General features: G+C 46.0%; 1 protein-coding gene across 1 annotated transcript; it reads right to left on the reverse strand.

Moving 5' to 3' along the window:
• Nucleotides 1-684: 684 nt before the first annotated feature.
• On the reverse strand, nucleotides 685-24,756 carry LOC147672020 (nuclear apoptosis-inducing factor 1-like). The gene is made up of 2 exons (XM_086948046.1): nucleotides 24,330-24,756; nucleotides 685-794 (listed from the first exon to the last, which is right to left on the reverse strand). Exons 1-2 carry the CDS (start codon nucleotides 24,754-24,756, stop codon nucleotides 685-687), a joined length of 537 nt encoding a protein of 178 aa, XP_086804172.1.

Raw genomic sequence — 24,756 nt, forward strand, 5'->3', positions numbered from 1 at the left:
CTTTGATGTCATTTCTGTTGCAAATCATCTATTCATGAGTAAGGACCCAGTGTGGTTCTATGCCTTTTTAGCACTTGCATGTTGTTTGTGTGGAAACTAGGAGGGGGAAAATGTGTAATTTCCTCCATGTTGGGGTGCTTTGTTTATGTTTGTGTGTCTTTATGTGTTGAATAGTATGAGTTGTGCTTATGGGTTTATGTTAACCTAAATACTTTATGTTTTAATGTCTATGTGAAAATAAACTAAACAATGGTACAATCATACCTCGAGCCACAGTTTCACCCTCAAACTACCACACGCAACACTGCTAATTTTTTTCATGACATTTCACATTCTAAGTCATGCGGCAAGTGTTCTGCATTACTGTATGTGAGTTACTCACCAGCAGAACATTTGACTCTGCTCTTCAAAGCGTATTAAACTAATTTTACCATCTTCATGCCCAGGTGATGGCTAATGATAGGTGGCAGCTGATGGACAGTCACGAGACAGGCCTTTTTGCTTGCTGTTTAGACCATGATTGTGGTGTACACAAGGGGCTGGGGTGCACTGACTTGGGGTTCCCTGTGCATATGTACACACAAGAAAGTAGGATGATCCGTGAGACTGAAAGAATGAGATGGCTGTCTCCTCTGTCTCTTGGTTCTCCTTGCACTGACCACTTCTCTACACTGTCCATTGTAATCACATCGATGGGTGTCCAGTGTAGGTCCATTTTCTGTCAATTGAACATAGAAGTATCTTTACTGCGTACGTGACTGGATCTCCCGAGATTGGGCAAGGCAGCCTGTGTCCTGCAAGGAAATATCACATGTACAATGGATGTTACCATGAGAATGCCACTACTAACACCGGAGCAAAAACAATACACTGAGCTTCATTCCTCTGTGGTTAGCTCTGGCAGTGTTGCATGGCCCACGTTTAGTCTCCGTTTTAGATTCCCCTTTTTAAGTTGACGTTTCTTTCTCCTAGTGACTTTTTACACACTTTCCTGCTAATGTGTGAATGTGCTGTATGAACGTTTCTGTAGTTTGGACAGTTTGTTCCACGGTAGTACAGTTAGAATGCAATGCCAGTGTTTTCCTTTCTTTCTGTTCTTTTTAGGAGAAAACTTATTTTAGCTAGTCGATAGCAAAGGAGCTGCTCTGTGCCTCTGCCACAGTGCGATAAGACAGTACCTTATTATATAAACAACTTCTGTTCTAAGGCTCAGGGAGAGGAGCATCATAATTCTCATGGTACCGCTGTGAACTGTGACTTAGATGCAGCCCAGTTGAGCCCGGCCTTCATCCTGCGAAGTAAGATAGCTTGTACACTTATACCGGCTTCTCGACCTCTAAGACCAAGGTATGGGGGTTAGACTATCCAAACTGATCTGGCAGAAGGGTACTCTTTGCTATGCTCTCTTTTGCATAGTATTAGACACAGATATGAGTATGGTAACTTTAGTAACAATTAAAATGACTGAATCGTTCATATTGTTTATCATTCGAATAATGCTGATTACAACAACATGTCTCATCTTTTTTTTAATAATCGAAGTTCATGCTTTCTTTGCAATAATACAATTATTTCAATACATTTTTGAAAATGCATTGTATCTTTCTTGTGTGTACCTTTGCCCTGCAAAATTGTCCAAAAAAAGGGATAGGTCTGTTTGTTATATCCTGCTCTTCCTCTCTCTTTGTCCCTCCTTAGTGTTGGTGCCTGCTTGTCTATGTGATGTCTCTGTGATGTCATCCAGGATTCTACCTGTTGCTGTTCAAGGGATTTATCAGTTACCTGGAGGCTGAGCAGGAAGTTATCTGCTCCCGGTGGGGTTTCTTACCATATTACATTCCTACTTGAATGCTGTACCTGACTATCTAATTCCAAGAATAAATATACTACATGTACATTACAACAAGGACCCTTCATCTTTATTTTACTGAATTCAACACTGGCGACGAGGTAAAAAAGGACCCATTTAAAAGAAAAAGAACTTCATTGAATTTAAAAAGGACATCATTGCAGCCAAAGACAAGAAGAGAAACGTTTAAAGTTACTTTCCTGCTTCTGGGTACCCCACCGGTGTCTGGTTCCAACGGACAGTCTCAACCCAGAGCATTGGAATAACCTTTGCTGAAGTAATACTACTACTAAATCATCTGGCACTAGAGCAAACTTAAAGGTCTCCCTGTTTTCATCTAGTGAGTCAGCGTTTTACGTGAGTACCGTTGCTGCTGCTGTCTGTCCTAGGTGTGCCTGTGCTACTTCTGCAACCTCCTGTTTAAATGAAAGTGTGCTTGTGCTATTTCTGGAATCTGCTGTTTAAAAGATTGTCAGCTCACTTTGTGACTTCAGTTTATTGCCTGTGCAACTTGTGCCAACCTGCTGTTTAAAGGTCTCCTGTTTACAAAAGCGCTACTTACTGGGACCGTTACATCCTACAATTAAAATTAAAGTCTGCCTGCATCAATCTGTGTGAACTCCGTGTTTCGGTACTGTGGAGGTTGTGCACTAGCAGTTTGAGTGAAGAGACGGCTATGCTACTTTGTTATTTGGCTTACCGTGTGGCCTACGCCGAGACCTGATGCCTATTTCTGCCAACCACCTCAGCATACTCTGCAAACTGTGCTGGAATTCATATGCCAGCGCTTGGCTCTACACCATTTGGGAGTCTGTCTACATTCCTGACTTCGAGAATTGGAACTTGATCTGCACACCATTAACTTCTGACATTACACTACGTTTTTGGATCTACAACCCGGGTGAGAAATCGCACACCGGTGTTTGCTGCTTCATGATTTATTTATTTATTTTCCTTGGAAAAAAAGGGTGTTTTCCAACAAGGTACTGTTTGATTTTCTTTACATTTTCCCATGGAGATTTCTACAGAGCTGTTTGTGTCTCCCTTCATTCAAATGACAACGGTGACTACTTTTATTATTTTGATTTGTTATGTTTAAGATGTTGTGAACAATTTTGCATATTTCCTAATTTATGCAATGTGTAGTTTGCGCTGTAATTTACCCTTGAGTGCATTTCTTCTAAGTACTGTGGTGTGCTAAATATTGATTTATATGCTCAATGCTTAGAATTCTCTTTCTAGGTTATGTATGTATGCTGTTACATGTTCTTTTCTGTGTGAATTTGCAAGTGATGCATTTTGAAATAATTTATTCTATTATTGCCTACTTTACTGGAGCCACATTAGTGCTCAACCTTTGTTGAGGTGCTCATTTGCTTTCATTTTGGTGATGATTTGTAGGCGTTATGCTTATTGGGGTCATTTATGTGCTCAACTATGTTGAGGTGCTCCAGTTTGTTTTCATTCTTAGTGATGATGAGATAGAGTGATGCTCAATTTTGATGTTTATTTCTGTTATGAACCACTTTATAGTGCTCTATTGTTAGAGGTGTTCGTGTGCTTGCTATTAGAAGCCATAGAGGCTCAATTTTATTGTCATTTCAGATGAACCACTTATAGTGCTCTATGGTTAGAGGAGTTCATCTATTTACTGTCAGGAGTCGCAGGGCTCAGTTTTATTGGTGATTTTCTGTTACTTACTGTGAGGAGCTGCATGGGCTCAGTTTTATTCTACTGATAGAGAAGTTGTGCATTTTCTGTGAAGAGCCGTTTTGTCATGAACCACTTTTACTGTGCTCTATGTTTAGAGGAGTTCATGTATTTACTTTGAGGAGTTGGGCTCATTTTTATTGTACTTTATTTTAGAGGAATAGAAAATATTCGAATTTGAGGAGTTGATATTTCATTTTCTATCTACGGTACTGAGCCATACTGTACCTTTGCTCATTTGTATTGAGATGTTCAGTTTTCATTTCATTTAAGCTTACATTCTTTTGTTAGCTTACGGTGCTTGTACAACCTTTGTACCTGCGCCCCTTTGATACTCTTATTTCCATCATGTTGAAGAGGGTGTTTATTTCTGGTGCATTTATGTTCTTTCTTTCTTCTGCCTTTCTGCTTCTGCCTTCTTCTGTTTCATCTTATTCATTTTTTCAATTAAAGGAGGGAGGTGTGTTATATCCTGCTCTTCCTCTCTCTTTGTCCCTCCTTAGTGTTGGTGCCTGCTTGTCTATGTGATGTCTCTGTGATGTCATCCAGGATTCTACCTGTTGCTGTTCAAGGGATTTATCAGTTACCTGGAGGCTGAGCAGGAAGTTATCTGCTCCCGGTGGGGTTTCTTACCATATTACATTCCTACTTGAATGCTGTACCTGACTATCTAATTCCAAGAATAAATATACTACATGTACATTACAACAAGGACCCTTCATCTTTATTTTACTGAATTCAACACTGTTTCCATGGATTCCTTGGGAATCAGAGTGTCATGTTTGAGGTTGCCAATAACATCTGTTACCTTGATCAGTTTAGGGGTTGGATGTGGTACTGTGAGCTAGCTGAAACACACCAACACTTGCTGATGGTGTATGTGGACATGAACTAGCTGAAACACACCAACAATTACTGATGGTATATGTGGACTAAGTCTCTCTATTAAAAAAGTTTGTGTTGGTCTAATACACAATCCTGTTAGATTTGTAGGAACCATATTAGAGGAAAAGAGATCGGAAGCCCATCAACAAGCACCTGACTTGCTGACAGATTTTCCAGTAGAATTCACAATTCTTTATAAAATAATAGGATGTCTGCATTCATCTTGACACCATAGACAATGAAAGCTTTATTGGGTGTTTATGACTAAAATCCTGAATTGAACTTTGAGGAAATAAATACACAGAATATGGGACATGAAGATTGGTTGACCTTTCATGAGTCAAAACCAGATGCAATTTACTGAGGACATTGTGTCTGTTTGCTGCCTGGAGGGTCCTTGTCCTAAGCATATGGGTTTGCCAATACGACTGCCCATGCTGCCCAGTCTGACTCCAGGATTGACTTGATGAAAGTGGAGCTCTTCTCCTACTCGCACCAAGGGAGAATGAAGTGGGGAAACTCTGTGTCTTCCAGCAAGCTTGAAGGGGAAGAGCTGCTTCAGCTCCAGGGTTCCGCACAGTGACATGTGACTTTCCCAAAGTTCTTTTCCTTAATCCAAATGTAATTTTAATGTCCTAGTCATGCCTTGTCCATGTTTCTGCAAAACCTGACCCATCCACCCATAAACACTTCTCTATATTACTGAGGTCCCAACCCAATTCCAGTGCAAGCACAATGGTGTGCCTAAAAAGCCGAAGAACCAGGTGTTAAGTACCAAGTTTATGGGAGCCCTTTTTTCTGACCATTAGAGTGCTGCACGCTACTCCCGTTCAACGCAGATTTAATCGTGCCCAGGCAAATTTTTTGACACGCTGGCTTAACTTCTGACCTTTTGCAGTGTGCTTGGTACACAAAATTAGCCAAATTATGCCATATTGTGTAATTTCAAGTTTATTGAAGTAGAAATCCTATCACAGGAGCATGTGAACAATGCAAATGAACAGAACATGAGTGGCTGCTGTTCGTAGCAATTTTTTTATTTTTTTTGCTATGAACTTAAGGATGCATTTCAAACTAAAATATGGCGCTAAATAGTGGGTTTGCATTTCTGGTTGAAATGTTTGACATGCTGGCGTAATCTGGGGTAATTTCTGGCATTTCGCATTATGCTTATTTGGAGAAATTCCCCAAATGATGCCGTTATACCACGCTGTGTAATTTCAAGTCTGTTTAGGCAACATTATATCACTGGGGCACATGAACAGAAAGAGAGTGGCTGTTGTTTTGAGCAATTATGTGTTTTTGGTAAGGACTTGAAGATGCATTTCACACTAAAATATGGCGCTAAATGCTAGGTTTACATTTCAGGTCATTTTCACAGAATTTTGCTTAACTTCACCAAAGGAAATTATGCTTTTTTTCCACACATCTATATTTAATCTTTTAATACCTGCACAGAGTGTTCTGTACTACACCTCTTCATCGGTGTAGTTATATACTGGGATGGCTGAATGTCACAGATCATTGTAATACACATAAGGTCCCCTGCACCCCGCATCTAAGTGTATTGAACAGATTTACTGTGGGGCTAGGTGAAATATTTCTTCTTAAACTGTGAATAAAGTCATATAGCTTTACAAGAAGCAATAAAACTGCCTGGACATAAAAAAAATGTAATCCAGTATTTGTAAAGCACACAGCTACCCGGAGGCATCCCGGCGCTGGGGGCCATTGGGAAGAATGAGCGAGCTATTGCCCAGAGTCACATGGGGCTGGGCTGACCTGTTGCTTGTGCCGGGGATCGAACTGTGAGCCCCAGCGTCCGGTGTCAGTCGCCCTGGCCACTCCATAATTATTGTACACCATTCCAATATTAACTGTACCTGGGAATTCAACCCACTCAACCCTTCCCTAGTTAGTCATGGCCACTTATCTTAACTGCCTGCATGAGAGCTAAAGCCTAAAATGAAGAACCTAGGAAGTTACTGAGTTCTCAATAGTAAGTGGTTTCTAGGGTTGCATGAAGAACTAGCAATACTTGTTGGGATTGTACATGTGCTCTCATGTGCTTTCACGAGCCGTGTCACAGGCGTACAGCTTGTCTGGGCGCTCGTGACAAGACTGTGTATGTGGGTATGTTGTTATGTTTCAAACATGTAGAATGTGGCACTGTTAGGCGATGTTCTTGTTATGGCATTACTAACTGGAACGGCAGGAACGGCAAGACTGTATGACCTGAATAAACTTGGTCTGCTTTGAAACTTCTCTCCACGTTATTTCCGACTTTCCTACAATACTTGTTGCAGAGACTGGCTAGTTTCTCGTAAGCTCAAGTGACCCAGGTGGACTGGCATGACATAGCAAACTAACTGGCAGGATACCCTTCATGCCACACTGATGGTCCATCCACTTAGACTCCCATGAGAAGTCTGGTGCTCTTGCACAGAAAAAACTAAAAATGACTCTATACTCTGAGAGAATGCTCCGATGGTCACAAGTTTTTTGTTTCTGTAAAACAAAAACGTGTGCTGAGCGGCCACATAAAACATGGCAGCCGATGCGTGAAGTTTCAATGTTTTCAGAGAAACCGCCATGGGGCAGTTCCTGGAGGCATAGAGAGCTCCACCAGACGGGTGCAGTCTTCAAATATGGCAGACTGTGGTCAGATCTACCAAGGCTGTTGATTACATCTGTCCCCTGCTCTGGAGGAACTGAGTACAGCCACCAAGGGTCTAAATGATCCCCTAAGTCGCTATGAAACCAAATCCTTTTTATGGTGCATATCTTAAATGTTATAGAATATCTACTAAATAAACTGTACAATTAAATCCAGAAATGTAAAATGATCAATCAGCAGCCTGCCTTGATGTGTGCACAATCAATGTTGATCCAAGCACAATTGCCTTTTGAATACACTGATGAAAGACTTCTTTGTCTCTCTAAGATACATATCTCCTGGGAAATTGCTCAAGGCAATGTGTGCATGGATCTCAAACTTAATGACTAACAGAAGGGTTGGTGAGATGCTTGGGCTAAGTCTACATTTGGTCTTAAGATGACTGGGCTAGGTTTACATTTGGTCTTAAGATGACTCAATATAGTGCTGCGCAGCCCTTTTGCAAGTCATCTTAGCCAGTGTACCAGTTTAAATCATAGAAGTAAACAAAGACTTCATCTCCCTGAATGCGTTTATTTGTTAAAGGAAACCTCAGGACAGGAAACCTGGAGTAGAATTCACAAAGAAAGAAGTAAATCTGGACTTTTTGATTTAAACCTATGTGCAAGTGTAGATTTATGATTTTCTGGAATTCCCAAACATTCCCAGGTATACGCATGGAAAGCTGGGCCAGAAATCCATTCCCCTACACTCCCAGCAATTCTGGGTTGATCCGTTCTTCTTCCTACCATAGAAGACAAGTTATTCGAGACCTTGGCTGCAGTATATCTGATCCTTTGAGGGGAACGAAAGGAGTTTGTTACTTCTGACAAACAGCCATGTTCGGGCATTCTCAAACTTCCAAGCATACATGCCTTGGAACACACACTTCCCACTCCTTGAGTGGGATTTATGGGTACAGAGAACTTTGCAAACATGGCCGAGATCACGCCACATGTTAATGGACTTACGTCCACCAGAATATTTTTTTTGCAAATTCCTGGCAGGTGTTAAATTTAGTTGTAAACATACATTCATGATCCAATTTACCTTTGCAAATGGACTCCGTGGTGTTCAGCGCTCATGGACTGATCCAACAAAGCCTTCCCTTATGCGACCCCAGTTGTTTGATCACTGCTGCTTCAGGGATATTTCAATTCAACTGTGTTTCTGTTCCTCAGAGATCCGACTGATAAAACCAGACAAAAGGGCTTGTTTATATTTTGGTACGAATCCATTTCTTTTTTCTGTATTTTGTAAGGCGTTACACAAGGGACTGGACAGCAGTAGGGAACTAGACGAAATAATGAAAATACAAAATGAACTCAAAATATTAGGAGTGGTTAAAAAGATGATTAAAAGTGTCATAGAGAGGTTTATGTAATTTGTGATACCCCGGGATTTAGAAGTTATTGGATGCAATTATCATCTATTTTGAATTTTGTGCTAAAATTGTGGCATAGAATGCCAATTTTTGTCCTCTGCATATCCCGATATCTTCAGTGCATTTTTTCCTTAGTATAGTTCAGCAGGTTTGACCTGCCAAAATGCACACCCAGAAAAACGTGCGGGTCCGCAGATTTGCGCGCTTGGTAATTACCTGGTAAAGTAAACCCCACATAATTTGTAATTCTGATTCCTTCGTAGGTGAGGGGCTGCACAAGGATCAGAATTGTGCGAAGCACTAGTTATCGGCCCATAAAAAGCTTAGGGCCATAGTTATGAAAACTGTTGCTTCACTGCGTCAAAACAGCAATGCAAGTTTTCACTGTGCCCTTCTTGCGACACAATGGATGCGCCCTATTTAATGTGCGTGTTAGACCGGTCTGGCTTCTTGCGTAGTCCCTCCAATTTATTATTTATTTTGTCCCCTTTTTGCCCCTCATACCCTTAATAATTTTTGTCCACTAACTTTTTCTAGGTGTTGGTCAAGGGGATAGGTGTTCTTTTCCCCCCTCATAGTTTTTCACCTCAGGCCCAGAGGCCTGTTCTGATAGGAATAGTTGGAACCACAAAATGGTGGCTACCAACTGCCCTAACTGCCACACCCAGAACTTGCCCATAGACTAGTATAGGGCGTTCCAGAACCTTCTGGTCCATTCTGGACCACTGAGGGTCAGCCTATATAAGGCGGAATGCTGGGCAGCCATTTTGTCTGTCAGTGAGGAGCAGCTAGAGTGAAGGCTGAGGTCTGGTAGGGGTAGGAACCTGAAGGGTGGATTGCTCTACAAGGGTAGCCCTCTGTCAAGGCTTTTCCACCTCCCATCTCCTGTTGTCCTAGCCAAGTTAGTTCTTCCTGCTGATCCTGGACAGATAGGTGTAGGGGTTAAATCCAGTAGTCTTGGGAGCTGAGAAGGACCCTGCCCTGGGAGCTGAAGTAAGAGTTCCCTGGTGCCCCTAAGTCTGTCCAGTAAGGAGGGTTAGGGGATTAGTGCTGAAAAAGAGCTCTGTGGCTCTACTCTAAAGGAGCCCCCCCCCCTTTTTACCCCCCTCCTCTCTAAAGTGTGAAAAGGAAGCACTTCCTCTGAACAATTTCAAGAATTCCTTACCACTGACTGGCCCTGTGGTGTGTGGCAAGCCTCTTAGCCTGTTAGGTGGGAAGCAAGGGGCTAGGAACTCGTTCTCTTGAGTAAAACAGGAGCGGGACCCCTGGGGCACCGATCGCGCTCTGTGGCAGCGTTTTCCCCGAGGTGAGACGAGTTGGTATGTTGACTGACTCTTGAGCGCTACCGCGCATGATCCCAGCTGAGCCGGGTGGCTGGCACAGGAGGGGCCTAGGGTCGAGCAGGCCTAGGAGAGTAGTGTCCTTCCTGAGAGCAGGTGCAGTGGGAGGCGGCCTCGACGCGAGTGCTACCGCGCATGACCGCGAGTGTATTGTCCCCGCTGATCGACGCTGAGGAGGAGCGCCGGGTGCCCCCCGCAGCCTGAGAAGGTGTCCCGCCTTTTCCCTCTGCTCGCGCGCCACACGGAGGAGCTGGCCCGAGCAAGGAGGGATAGTTAAGGGGCCCAGTAGCGGTGGGGGAATTCCGCTTGATCTGTGCTTCTCCGCCTGTGTGCCTCAGGGAGCAGTTAGCTCGAGAAGGGCGGATGAGCCTGAGGAGCTGAAGAGTCTTGCCAGCGCTGGGCTCCCAGGAACTGCCGAGTGACTTCCCCATTGTCTGGCGCTGATAAGCTTCACCTGACGAATCGTCTATAAGTAAGGAGATAATCTGAAGGGGGAAGGTGGCGCTTGAGCCTGCAAGGTGTGGATTTAAACTTTGGTGGTTCTCCGTCAACTGTGGTTAATGAGGAGGGGGAGTAGACTGAAAAATCAACCTATCAAGAGTGTGCTGGAAATACTAAAGATATGAGGAAAGTTACAAGTCCCTCTTAGAGCTTACTGGTGACAACATAGAACTTGGGCATTTTCTACGCTCTTCACTGTGTATGCCCTCACTTTGTGGAAGAGGTACAGATAAGGGAGGTAAAGGTTTAGGCATTAAAGTAAAAACAAAGCCAGTGATGTTGGAAACTTATGTAATGGAAAATACTATTGATGTTGATTTTTAATGCCAGTTAAAACTGCTAAAAAGATTTCTATTAATTTCATGACATCTGCATTTGCATGTACTGAGTTGTAGTTTTTCCCAAGACTCAAGCGGATTGTTATTTCACCTGACTGATTGTAAAGTACTGAACTGTGGATTCTAAGTATAAGAGAACAGAGTGTATTATTTTTATAAACCAGTACATATTTTTCTAACAAAGTGGTGTAGTGTCCTTTTTAAGTGTTATTGCGTGGATTTACTGCTGGGTGGTCTGCAACCTTCACACTTGTGCCTCTAGAATTGCATGTCTTACCCCTAGGCCAGGCTACCCTAGGTGACCTGACATCCCAGGTTCCAACAGATTGGTGCCTAGCGGTGGGATTCTGACTTGGTTGCAGCTACTCAATAGTAATTCAACGCAATACACTGGCCTACATCAGGAGTTTTCTCCTTGCGGCCCTCCTAATTTGAATTTTGTTTTTTCCAAATTTGTTTCTGGTGGTGGGTGGAGGTTAACCTCAGGTCACACTTCTTGGTTTTCCCCCGAGTGCTTGTTTATTCCATAGGAAAAGATGGAGTTAAATTTGGAAGAGCTAGAATCCTACACTGTGACCCAACTCAAGGAATGGTGTCAGCAACAGGGGGTATTCTTTAAAAAAGGTGCCAGGAAAGGCGAGTTGCTGACAAGCATAAGGGCATGGGAGGAAGCTCATTCAGGGGAGGAACCGGACACAGAAGGGAGTGACAGGGACACTGTCCTTGAGACTGCGATGTTGTACCAAGCTGGAGGGGGGAATCTGCTGACAGGTCCCAGGACACCTTCGAGGGTGGGCAGCAGCGTCTGAGAGAGGGGTTTAACTGACGCCGAGCTAGAGGATAGAAGGGAGGAGAGGAGAATGAGGTTGGAATTAGCTAGAATGGATATGGAAAGGGAGGACAAGAGGTTAGCCCATGAGCGAACCATAAAGGAGATGGACCTACAAGCTTTAACCCTAAGGTCTCCCAATCCAGATAATGGTGGCAGCGAAACTAAGGTGAATACCAGGGAACCCAGACCCTATCTACCCAAAGATGTCATTGCCAGTTACACCACAGGTGATGACATTGCCAAATGGTTAGCCGCATACGAAGTTTCTTTAAGGGCTCACGGGATCTTAGAAACTCACTGGGGGGGTGGGCTGTATAAATACATGCCACCTGCTGGCAGAGACACTGTGTTGGCTCTGGAGCAGGATGAGCAAACCCACTACCCTACAATGAAGGTGGCACTGGTGAAGAAGTTTGGACTTACCCCTAAAAGATACAGACAGAAATCCAGGGGAAGTCACAAACTGAATACCCAGAATTGGGTAGATTTCTTAGACTACGCCAAGAAAGCTTTGGAGGGTTGGGTCAAGGGCAGCGAGGTGAAGGATTATGAGGGGCTGTACAATCTATTTTTGAAAGAACACCTCCTCGAGAAATGTTTTCCCGAGCTGCGCCAACACCTGGTGGACAGCAAGCTGACTAATCCCCGGAAGCTTGCAGAGGAGGCGGATACCTGGGCAAGTACCCAGGTGTCCTTAAAGGGGACTGGAGGGGATTCTCAAAAAGCCGGACAGGGCGCCCCCCAGAAGAAGGAGGGGGGAGATAAAAAGAAGGAGTTCTCCAAAGGTCCCCAAAATAATTTCCAAGGAAAGGGAGCAGGTTTCACCCCTAGGGCAAACCCGCCCAGAAACCCTAATCCTGGCCAAAGCCAGCAGCCAAGGGTTCTCCACTGTTTTGAATGTGGTGGTGTTGGACATTATAAGGGAGATGTCAGATGCCCAAAGAGACCACCCCCTCCCACCGGAGGAAAACCACCGGGAGTAGCTAGAGTAGCGCTCAGGAGGAGTTGCCCTTAGATAAGGGGGGTGAGTGGGCGGGTGTCACCTTAGTGTCCCTGGGAGAACGGGAGATGGTTCCAAAGATCCAGGTGCCCCCAAATACTGCAAAGTATGGGCAGTGGGTCACCATCAATGGCCAGAGAGGGGAGGCTCTGAGAGATACAGGAGCCAGTATGACTATGGTGAGAAGTCAACTGGTGTCTCCAGAGCAGGTGGTTCCCCATGTACTCCACCCCGCCACGATGGCTGACGGCAGAATGGGCCACTATCCAGTGGCTGAGGTTCCCTTTGAGTGGGAGGGGGTTGCAGGTTCACTTCGAGTTGCCGTAAGCCCTGCCGTGCCAGTCGATTGTCTGTTGGGGAATGACATGGAGCACAACACTTGGAGAGAGGTGGAATACCGGACGCATTCTGCGATGCTGGGTACACCTGACTGGGCCTGTGTGAGCACACGGTCTGCGACTGCCCGGAGAGGGAGTTCGCCTGGGTTGGAGCCTGGAACAATGGCCCAACCCGCTGCTAAAAAGGGACAGACCTGGAGACAGGGAGCGCCTGCTCCGGCTTCCACACCCCATGTGACAGATCGGCCACCTGCGGTGGTGGACCAGGAGTCCGTGGAGGGGGAAGTAGACTCTCTGGAGGATTTACCCATCCCTGCTGAGTGGCATGTGGAGGGAGGTCCTACCAGAGAGGAATTCTGTAAGGGGCAAAGGGAGTGCCCCACCCTTGAGGGACTGAGGCGACAGGCTGAAGCCCAAGCAGCAGGTGATGTTACGGGACATTACCATATTTACTGGGAGGATGGACTCCTCTACAGTGAACCCAAGGTACCCTTGCCTGGTTCATCAAGGGCCTTGGTAGTCCCGCAACAATACCGAGCCTTTCTGCTAGAATTGGCTCATGCTATACACCTCTGGCAGGACACTTAGGCCAGGACAAGACCTTTGCTCGGCTTGTCCTCCACGTTTACTGGCCTCAGATGAAAGTGGCGTCCAACACTTATTGTCGGACATGTGTAACCTGCCAGGCCAGTGGGAAAACAGGGGTGAAGCTGAAGGCTCCCCTGGAACCACTTCCGGTCGTTAGCACACCCTTTGAGAGGGTGGGCATCGACATTGTAGGGCCTTTAGATCCACCAACCACAGCTGGTCACAGGTTCATCCTGGTCCTGGTGGATCATGCCACACGGTACCCAGAGGCAATTCCTCTGAGGACAGTCACTGCACCTGTAGTGGCTAGAGCCCTAATGGGGATCTTTACCCGAGTGGGATTCCCCAAGGAAGTTGTGTCCGACAGGGGGGCCAACTTCATGTCAGCTTACATGCGGGCAATGTGGAAGGAGTGTGGAGTGACCTACCGGTTCACCACTCCTTATCACCCCCAGTCAAATGGACTGGTTGAGAGGTTCAATAAAACCTTGAAGGGCATGATCAGGAGTCTGCCCGAAAGCCTGCGGAGGAAATGGGACGTCCTCCTACCCTGTTTGCTCTTTTCTTACAGGGAAGTGCCACAGAAGGGAGTGGGCTTCAGCCCCTTTGAGCTTCTGTATGGGCACCCTGTACGCGGACCTCTCAGCCTGGTGAAGGATGGTTGGGAGAAGTCTCCCAGGAACCCCCCCCCCAGGATGTGGTGAGCTACATGCTGGCCTTCAGGAGCCAAATGGTGAAGTTGTGGAAGCAGGCTTCCGACAACTTGGAGGCCAGCCAGGCAGTTATGAAAGAGTGGTATGACCACAATGCTCACCAGGTGGAATTGGAGCCTGGCCAGAAAGTGTGGGTGATGGAGCCTGGAGAGCTTAGCGCCCTCCAGGATCGCTGGACAGGCCCCTTCGAAGTGTTGGAGAAGAAGGGTAAGGCCACATACCTGGTGGACCTTAAGACCCCTCGACAGCCCCTACGGGTGCTGCATGCCAACCGTCTCAAACCCCACCATGAGAGGCCCGAAGTCATGTTGTTGATGGTGACTGATGGGGAAGAGGAAGCGGAAAGCGAACCTCTTCCAGATCTATTCTCGTCTCAAGAGAAGGATGGGTCAGTGGAGGGAGTGATTCTCTCTCCCACTCTAACTCCTGAGCAACGGGAGGACTGCCGCCAGATCCTGGAGCAGTACTCTACGTTGTTCTCCCTTGTCCCGGGAAGGACTCACCTGTGTACCCATGATGTGGACACAGGGGACAGCCCACCAGTGAAGTCGAAGACCTACCGGCTGTCCGACAAGGTGAAGGCTAGCATCCATGGAGAGGTTGCCAAGATGCTAGAGCTGGGAGTTATTGAACCTTCTAACAGCCCTTGGTCCAGTCCGGTGGTGCTCGTGCCAAAAGCCGCGCCACCAGGCACCACACCCGAACTGGGGTTCTGTGTGGATTACCGAGGACTGAACTCAGTCACAAAGACTGATGCTCATCCGATCCCTAGGGCGGATTAATTAATTGACCGGCTAGGAGCTGCCCAATATCTGAGTACCTTTGAGCTCACTTCGGGGTACTGGCAGATCTCCTTGACAGATGGAGCAAAGGAAAGGTCAGCCTTCTCCACGCCTGAGGGACACTTCCAGTTTTGTGTGATGCCCTTTGGGCTTAAAAATGCCCCTGCCACATTTCAGCGGCTGGTGAACCAGGTCCTCTCTGGAATGGAGAGTTTCTCTGCTGCTTACCTGGATGACATTGCTGTCTTCAGTAGCAGTTGGGAGGACCATTTGCAGCATTTGCAAGCAGTTCTCCAGGCCCTGAAACAAGCTGGATTGACAATCAAGGCCAGCAAATGCCAAATTGGGCAGGGGTCGGTTGTGTACCTTGGACACTTGGTGGGTAGGGGGACTGTGCAGCCCCTGCAGGCGAAGATTGAGGCAATCATGGCCTGGGAACCCCCCAAGACACAGACTGAGGTCCGAGCTTTCCGGGGCCTCACAGGCTACTACCGTCGCTTTGTGAAGGGGTATGGCACTATTGTAGCGCCCCTCACAGAGCTCACCTCAAAGAAACAACCTCGACGGGTAGTTTGGACGGAAGCTTGTCAGCAAGCTTTTGAGAAATTGAAGCAGGCGATGTGTGCAGCACCGGTCCTGAAGGCCCCAGACTTCTCCAAGGAGTTCATTGTCCAAACAGATGCATCAGAACATGGCATTGGGGCAGTGTTATCGCAACTAAATGAAGAGGGCCTGGATCAGCCTGTAGTCTTCTTATCCAGGAGACTGCTTCCCCGGGAACAGAAGTGGAGTGCAATTGAGAGGGAAGCTTTTGCGGTGGTGTGGGCTCTAAAGAAGTTGCGGCCATACCTCTTTGGCTCGCACTTCCTGGTTCAGACTGACCACCGACCCCTTCGTTGGCTGATGCAAATGAAGGGGGAAAATCCCAAGCTGTCGAGGTGGTCTATCTCCCTACAGGGAATGGACTTCCGGGTGGAACATCGGCCTGGAGTGGACCACGCCAATGCAGACGGTCTCTCCAGGTATTTCCGCCTTAGTGATGAGGACTCCCAAGGGGTTGGGTAGTTCTCCCCGCTTTCAGCTGGGGGGGGACGCCTGTTAGACCTGTCTGGCTTCTTGCGTAGTCCCTCCAATTTATTATTTATTTTGTCCCCTTTTTGCCCCTCATACCCTTAATAATTTTTGTCCACTAACTTTTTCTAGGTGTTGGTCAAGGGGATAGGTGTTCTTTTCCCCCCTCATAGTTTTTCACCTCAGGCCCAGAGGCCTGTTCTGATAGGAATAGTTGGAACCACAAAATGGTGGCTACCAACTGCCCTAACTGCCACACCCAGAACTTGCCCATAGACTAGTATAGGGCGTTCCAGAACCTTCTGGTCCATTCTGGACCACTGAGGGTCAGCCTATATAAGGCGGAATGCTGGGCAGCCATTTTGTCTGTCAGTGAGGAGCAGCTAGAGTGAAGGCTGAGGTCTGGTAGGGGTAGGAACCTGAAGGGTGGATTGCTCTACAAGGGTAGCCCTCTGTCAAGGCTTTTCCACCTCCCATCTCCTGTTGTCCTAGCCAAGTTAGTTCTTCCTGCTGATCCTGGACAGATAGGTGTAGGGGTTAAATCCAGTAGTCTTGGGAGCTGAGAAGGACCCTGCCCTGGGAGCTGAAGTAAGAGTTCCCTGGTGCCCCTAAGTCTGTCCAGTAAGGAGGGTTAGGGGATTAGTGCTGAAAAAGAGCTCTGTGGCTCTACTCTAAAGGAGCCCCCCCCCCTTTTTACCCCCCTCCTCTCTAAAGTGTGAAAAGGAAGCACTTCCTCTGAACAATTTCAAGAATTCCTTACCACTGACTGGCCCTGTGGTGTGTGGCAAGCCTCTTAGCCTGTTAGGTGGGAAGCAAGGGGCTAGGAACTCGTTCTCTTGAGTAAAACAGGAGCGGGACCCCTGGGGCACCGATCGCGCTCTGTGGCAGCGTTTTCCCCGAGGTGAGACGAGTTGGTATGTTGACTGACTCTTGAGCGCTACCGCGCATGATCCCAGCTGAGCCGGGTGGCTGGCACAGGAGGGGCCTAGGGTCGAGCAGGCCTAGGAGAGTAGTGTCCTTCCTGAGAGCAGGCGCAGTGGGAGGCGGCCTCGACGCGAGTGCTACCGCGCATGACCGCGAGTGTATTGTCCCCGCCGATCGACGCTGAGGAGGAGCGCCGGGTGCCCCCCGCAGCCTGAGAAGGTGTCCCGCCTTTTCCCTCTGCTCGCGCGCCACACGGAGGAGCTGGCCCGAGCAAGGAGGGATAGTTAAGGGGCCCAGTAGCGGTGGGGGAATTCCGCTTGATCTGTGCTTCTCCGCCTGTGTGCCTCAGGGAGCAGTTAGCTCGAGAAGGGCGGATGAGCCTGAGGAGCTGAAGAGTCTTGCCAGCGCTGGGCTCCCAGGAACTGCCGAGTGACTTCCCCATTGTCTGGCGCTGATAAGCTTCACCTGACGAATCGTCTATAAGTAAGGAGATAATCTGAAGGGGGAAGGTGGCGCTTGAGCCTGCAAGGTGTGGATTTAAACTTTGGTGGTTCTCCGTCAACTGTGGTTAATGAGGAGGGGGAGTAGACTGAAAAATCAACATATCAAGAGTGTGCTGGAAATACTAAAGATATGAGGAAAGTTACAAGTCCCTCTTAGAGCTTACTGGTGACAACATAGAACTTGGGCATTTTCTACGCTCTTCACTGTGTATGCCCTCACTTTGTGGAAGAGGTACAGATAAGGGAGGTAAAGGTTTAGGCATTAAAGTAAAAACAAAGCCAGTGATGTTGGAAACTTATGTAATGGAAAATACTATTGATGTTGATTTTTAATGCCAGTTAAAACTGCTAAAAAGATTTCTATTAATTTCATGACATCTGCATTTGCATGTACTGAGTTGTAGTTTTTCCCAAGACTCAAGCGGATTGTTATTTCACCTGACTGATTGTAAAGTACTGAACTGTGGATTCTAAGTATAAGAGAACAGAGTGTATTATTTTTATAAACCAGTACATATTTTTCTAACAAAGTGGTGTAGTGTCCTTTTTAAGTGTTATTGCGTGGATTTACTGCTGGGTGGTCTGCAACCTTCACACTTGTGCCTCTAGAATTGCATGTCTTACCCCTAGGCCAGGCTACCCTAGGTGACCTGAGATCCCAGGTTCCAACAGTGCGGCACTCAATGTTGCAAGGGGTTACAGATACATCAGTATTTCTGACGTATTTTTAGGCGCAGTAATGACTCATTGCTGGAGTGTGTCGTAAAAGTGACGCAATGCCAGCGGTGGGTCATTACACATGGGCAAGTCCCATGGTCAATGTGCCTGCATCAGTCTTATGCCTGCTGAGAGGCAGGCATAAGATTTTGATGCAGTGGTGTCCTAGAAGTTGCGCAGTGAAATCTGATAGGTTTCACTGCACAACTTCTAGGAGGCTTTTTGCAGGAGAACTCCCACCCTGCAAACATTATTCCTGACGAAGGTATAATGTAGCGCAGAGGTTTACAAAGTGACACATCTGCCTAGATGTGTCACTTTGTAAATAGGGCGCAACATGATGCATTTTTTACGCCGTCGTTGCGTCTCTAACAATGATGCAACAGAGGCGCAAAAGTGTCACAAGGCCTCATAAATAAGCCCCTTGGAATTCTGAACAGAAGCACATCTGTGTAGCTACAGGTGGGTGATTAGGGTGTTACACCACCAATATGAAGGTATTCTTGGCCTGTTAGTTGAGTCAGGGGGCCCTGAGTCAGGTCAGCTATGCCTGTTCAAGGTATTCTTGTCATGCACCAAGAATAATAGACAAAAGAGTGACCTTTGAAGTAAAACAGGAGAGAGAGAGGGAGATCTTATCTGGTGGCTGAATTTTTCAAAATGTGAAACCAGATAATGTTGAATAAATACTGCTTCTCTGCTTGTCCAAACCATGTGATGCTAGGCAATATTTCACTGCCTTTTTCTTTATTATCACATATGTGAGCACTTTTAAGTACCTGAGATCAGGATGTGTGCTATACAAACACAAACACCAATCCGGCTTCCGAGCAGATCACAGGATGGAATCAGCCATGACACACTTTATTGATGGTGCACTACAAATACTTGATCAGAACGGTACATGCCTACTTATCCTACTAGACCTTTCCTCAGCCTTCGATACGGTCAAACACAAAAACTTGATAGATCTGTTGAACCACAGAATGGGTCTATCAGGATCAGTGCTTAACTTATTAATGGAACCACTCACCGATCTGCTACAAGCGTCCAACGTGCACTTTCACATGTACGCTGACGATACCCACCTTTACCTTAAGATCAACACCCTTGAAGACATTAATTTGCTTAACACTACGCTTAAGACCACCCAAACATGGCTGGCAGAGAACCACCTCAAATTGAACACTCTAAAAACTGAATTCCACCTAATTGCCCCACCCACCAAAGTCCCCATAATGCACGATTGGGTCAAACACCTTACAGCACTCAACGTTCAACCAACCATTGTGGATTCTGCGAAATCATTGGGTATAACACTTAACTGCAACCTTAATATGCAGAAACACATTAGCAACACAACGAAGGGAGCAAACTTTCAGATCAATACCCTAAGGAAGCTAAAACCCTTCCTGCCCGCCAATGACTTCAAGATGGCGGTTCAAGCTCCAGTTTTACCTCGACTGGACTATGCAAGTGTCTCTCTATGCGGACTCCCCAAAGCTACTACAGCTCCCCTAAGAGCCTCCACTAATGCGACAGCGAGACTAATCACTGGCTTGAAAAGAAGGGCCCACATCTCCCCTGACCTTAAATCTTTAAACTGGCTGCCATTTGACGCCAGAATTCACCTGAAAATAGCGTACATGATGCATAAGGCCATACATCACAATGCACCCTGCTATCTCACACAGAAACTCACAATATCCGGTGGGATAAGATCCACAAGCAGTGCGAAAAACCTACTACTGAAGCCACAAAGATTCAACAAGAAAAAAACATATAAACGATCCTTCTCAAGAATGGAGCCCAGGAAATGGAATGCCCTACCCCCAGAAACAAGACTGAACTCCTCCACTGCATCTTTCAAATTGGAAGTAAAAGACATTCTTATGGCAAAATTCACTTAAAGACAGACCTAGGATTCCGTGAGAACATTTGTACCCGATATCCAACTGTCAACCTAATCATTCTATTTGCCATTACCATGACTCATCAGGTCTCTCCTGTTCTGCACCTTATTGCTTTGCTTTAAGTTTGCTCAATGATGTTATTAATATTTGACTTACTTATCTTTATTGTATTATCATGACTCCTCAGGTCTCTCCTGTTCTGCCTCTTACTGCTTTGCTTTACGTTTGCTCAATGATGTTATATATATTTGACTTACCTATCTTTAATGTACTATATAATTAACCTCACTTACTGTAAAGTGCTCTGATACCCTTCAAGGGTCTTGTCCGCGCTCTATAAAACTTTCAAAATAAATAAATACATAAATATAATATTGCGCCATCGATCATAAGAATCTAGGCTCCGTTGAGGATTTGCATGACTACTGACTTACATCTTGGTTCACTAATGGCATTGTCATTGTGCGGGGCTGGTGTTTAATTTTACTACGTTTATGTTGGACAATAGTCCATGCACGAGCAAAGCCATGAAAACATTTGCCATGTATATCGCCCAACAAACACATTGTCAAAATATTGTACAGTCTCTTCAAAATTCAAAAAAGGTGTATTTCTTTAATATGCTTAAGTATTTCACCATAGAACATTAGATTATATCACTGCATACAACAAAAATCCATATTTGATGGATCGTGGGAACCTAGCCTGTAGAGAAAGTTCTTAGGTTCTCCCAAATTTTGGGTTCGCCTTGCCAGAAAATAAAAAAAAAATTCTTGAGTCCCCTCACTCACCCAGGGTTGCCCCTAGGTGACATGCTTTATCATTGGGGCCATCCCAAGCATCTACCGCTTGGGGCATGCTGCGACTTGCGAAGGATACGTAGGAGCACTGATTACGTGAAACTATGTGTGGTGCAGTGTATAGTGGAGTGGTGATTGGTGCTAATTAAAAATACCTAGCTAGTAAGCTCATTTTTTTTATTCCTGCTCCTAGTTGGCATGGTAAAAAGGGGGTAGATAAAGGAAAAATAACTGTTATGTGGTTAAAGTCCCTAATATCCTGTAGACATGTTTCAAGGTGTCCCCTACACCTCTTCTTCAGGACAACATGAGGGCCAGCCCCCTGTATGCCACTCCTGTGAATGAACCAAAATTAAGGTAGAAAAGTTAGAAAACCCACCTAGGGTGTGTGTCTATCAATTATACATACGGTTAACGCTGTTTCCATAGTATCTGTATTTGGGAGAGAAATGTAGATTGTAGGTTAATACATAGCATATAGCGCTGCGAGGCCTTTGGGTGGTTATGCGCTATATAAATGGAATTTTCAATTCAATTCAATTCAATTCAATACATAATGCCTGCCCATTTGGTCAGGCCACGTTTTCTAGGCAATGTTTGGTAAATAGTAGTTAGTGCCTATGTAATATAAAAACAATGGTGCGTGTTCTGGTGCTCCTAAAACAAATAAACAAATAGCCACAAACAGTGTGATATACTCCATTTGTGTCTGTTCCTGATGTTCCTGTTCAAAGGATTTTGTTTAAAACATATCGTACATACACTCTTTTTCACTGGACACTACAACTGACAGACACAACATGCAACATTTAACATTAATTTCCGGTTTTTGGGGAGGAAAACATACTTTTTAGTGAGCAATATTATGCCCCATGGTCTGCCGGGGTGGAGGGGCCTGTAGACTCTGTTGGTGCAAGGGAAGAGAAAATAGGCAAGAGGTGTAATTTGCCGTGGTTTTAATTGAAAAACCCGGCAGTAGAAGAAGCGTGTCATACTAAGGTAGGTCATAGCGGTATTGAAAAACTCCCAAACGATGTACCTGTTTAAGAAAAAATAAGTACTGAGTAGGTTGCTAAAGCGTTATTACTAGTCTCGCCCAAATATTGTTACCAATACAAGTAAGGCTCAGGCTTCGACCGCGTTTATGTGTGTCTGAGTCCCGTGCCCTTTTCCAGATTTAATGTTTGCTCTGCGTCTTATTTAAAAGAAAAACACTGGTTTGGGAGAAAAAATAACATGCTGCCACTACCACAATGAACCCTTACTTGTCTTGGCAGACCTCCGTCTATTGAACCTGCTGAGTCCCCGGCTCGACCGCATCTTAGCGTGTTGGAGCCTGTGGGCCATTTTAAGTATTAGAATTCGCCCCGTCACTGTCCTCCCCGTGTTGCTAAAAGACTAGTGCGCGTCTTTAGCGGAAGTAAAAAGTAAAAACGCCACGTAATGGAGACCATTATTTCCACGTAGGTGTTCGTGGGGTAATCAAACTTTAACGAAGGTTTAAACTGGTGCCCGTTATTTAAAGTTTTTTATCACACGATGATAAGCATGCCACCGGGTTAATTGGGGATTTGTTTGCTTCACCGGTGCCGGGTCTCAAACCCTCTATTGCCTATGAAACTGGTGGCCATTTTGAATTGGGCATAGGTGCTAGCCTTTGCTATTCAGTAACAAGGGGGGTGCATCTGTATTTTCAGGCTATTTTATTGGCCACAATGAACACAGTATGTCTTAAACATAGCTATCAGTACTAGTGTTGATCCTTTTTATAAAAAGTTATAAATGGGCTGATGTTCTCTGTTTCAGTTTGCCCTTAGGAAGAACAGGCACAAAGTTTTTAATCCTGGAACACATAAAACATTGTGACAATTTGGAACAAGCACTGTTTGAAAAAGAACAGAGGAGGGTTTTTAAATTCCGCACAGACATTGTTGGGCTCAACAAAAACATCCCCTCGGAACAGTTCTTGAAATAATGCCTGGTACAAATATAAACACACCTTATTCTCCCAAATAGCCTGAACTCAGCAGAAGGGCAAAGACGACGTGCATATATTATCCAACATTATTTCTGAGGTAAGCAATAAAGAGACATAACACCGAAATGGCGAACACAAAAGTATTTATTAACATGAGCCCATGTATCAATGTGTAGCCACACAAAGGTTTGTGCAAATCATAACTGTGATTGCATTGAGGTATAAAGTTAAATGAGAAATTCCATGCACTGGATAGCAATCACTAGAATGGCATTGACCATGGTTACCTCACCATGGCCAAACAAAGGAGGACATGCCTGGCTAGTGCCTCCTGCCACGCATCCCCAGACGCCTTTAGCCTGCCTCGGCTACATCACCCTGCTGTGTACCGGAGGTTGTTGTGCTGCGCGAACTGCGCCTCCTGGCAGTGGTCACTGGCACCGACAGGCTGCTAAGGCTGAATGACCTCACTCCCCTCCTCCCCTGTCAAGTTGATGCCACCAACAGTCCCTGCCTGAATAGGTTCCACAGCAGTGGTCACCTGTCCTAGGGCCCTGCCAACATCCCCACAGAAATGGCCCATATTGATTTGCATGGCCACGGAGATCGTGCCAGCAGCACAGTGGTGTTGCAGAGCTTGTCATTGGCCCTTGTGTAGGCTGACATGCAAATCATGCTTTGTCGATGCCTTCTCCTCTTTGTACTCTGTCCCGCAAGCAACGCCCGGGTGAGCTCCTGCAGGCTTGAGTTTGTCTGCCTATTCCCCTCAACAACCGCTGTGGTCAGCTCAAGCACACTGTCTGTCATTATGCTGATGTACTTTGCAAGTGGAAATCTGTAGGTGTATTGAGCCCATGTGTCTTCCCTGCAGGCGCTGCACGCGTAACATCTGGGACTCGACGCCCCCAAAAACATTCGGAGCCTGATCTTCATGTGCAGCAAAACGGGCCTTTGACCTGCGCAGCCGTCCACGTTGGACCTGTGCCTGTGGTGTGGGTGGTGTTGCCACACAAGGCTGGCTGGTTTTTGTAGTGGGTGCAGGAGACAGATCGGATTTCATTGGCTGCAGTGTAGGGATCTGGGCCCTGCATTTTGTGGGTGCCGGTGGTGGGCATGCTGGTGCAACTGGAGTCTCCACAACAGTCTCAGTAGGTGTCTCCGAGATGTGGAGGCAAACACTATCTTCAGAGTCTGCCTCAGCTGCATTTGTGATGTGAAACAGTGCAATGTTATTTTTTTGTCATTCTTACTATTGTGTTACAGTTTTGCATACTGGGCTCACAATAAATTACTGACTGCAAACACTGACTGCAATGCAGTGTTGGCGTGTTTTGCTTGCCATTGTTGGGTTGGAATGCCCACTTGACTGACATGCCTATAACTCCCATGATGCATTGGGTGTATGAGAGAAAACATGGACTGGAGTCTGACCTGTACGCTGTGTTTTGGCTGGGTGTAAGTGCACGAATAGAGATTACGTAGAAGTTAATGGTTGCATGCATCTTACCTTGTGGGGTACTTGCTGCGCCAGATGTGTCCAGCTTGGTGACTCCAACCACTGCCTCAGGCTGAATTGTCGACTCCACCAGGTCCTCCAGGGCTGTGTTGTTGGGTACAGTAGATGGGCCCCCTCCTGTGCCACTTGCCTCCTTCTGCCTTTCGGCAGTGCGCTCCTTGGCACGGCTCCGCAGGTTGTACCACTGCTTTTTTAGGCCATCGATGCTGCGGTGTGTGACACCCACAGCATTCACCTTGGTCTTAATGCACAGCCATATCCTTCTTTTTTCAGCCTCTGGGACTTTGAGAGACATTTTCCCAAAGAGCTTGTCTTGGCTCTTGCAGACCTCCTCAATAAGGTTTTCCAGTTCTCTCTCACTAAATTTCATCTTCCTCTTTCTGGGCGTGGCACTATCCCCTGATGCTGTTTTGTCCAT

Source organism: Lissotriton vulgaris, unplaced genomic scaffold (assembly GCF_964263255.1).
Source record: "Lissotriton vulgaris unplaced genomic scaffold, aLisVul1.2 SCAFFOLD_1840, whole genome shotgun sequence".
Lineage (NCBI taxonomy): Eukaryota > Metazoa > Chordata > Amphibia > Caudata > Salamandridae > Lissotriton > Lissotriton vulgaris.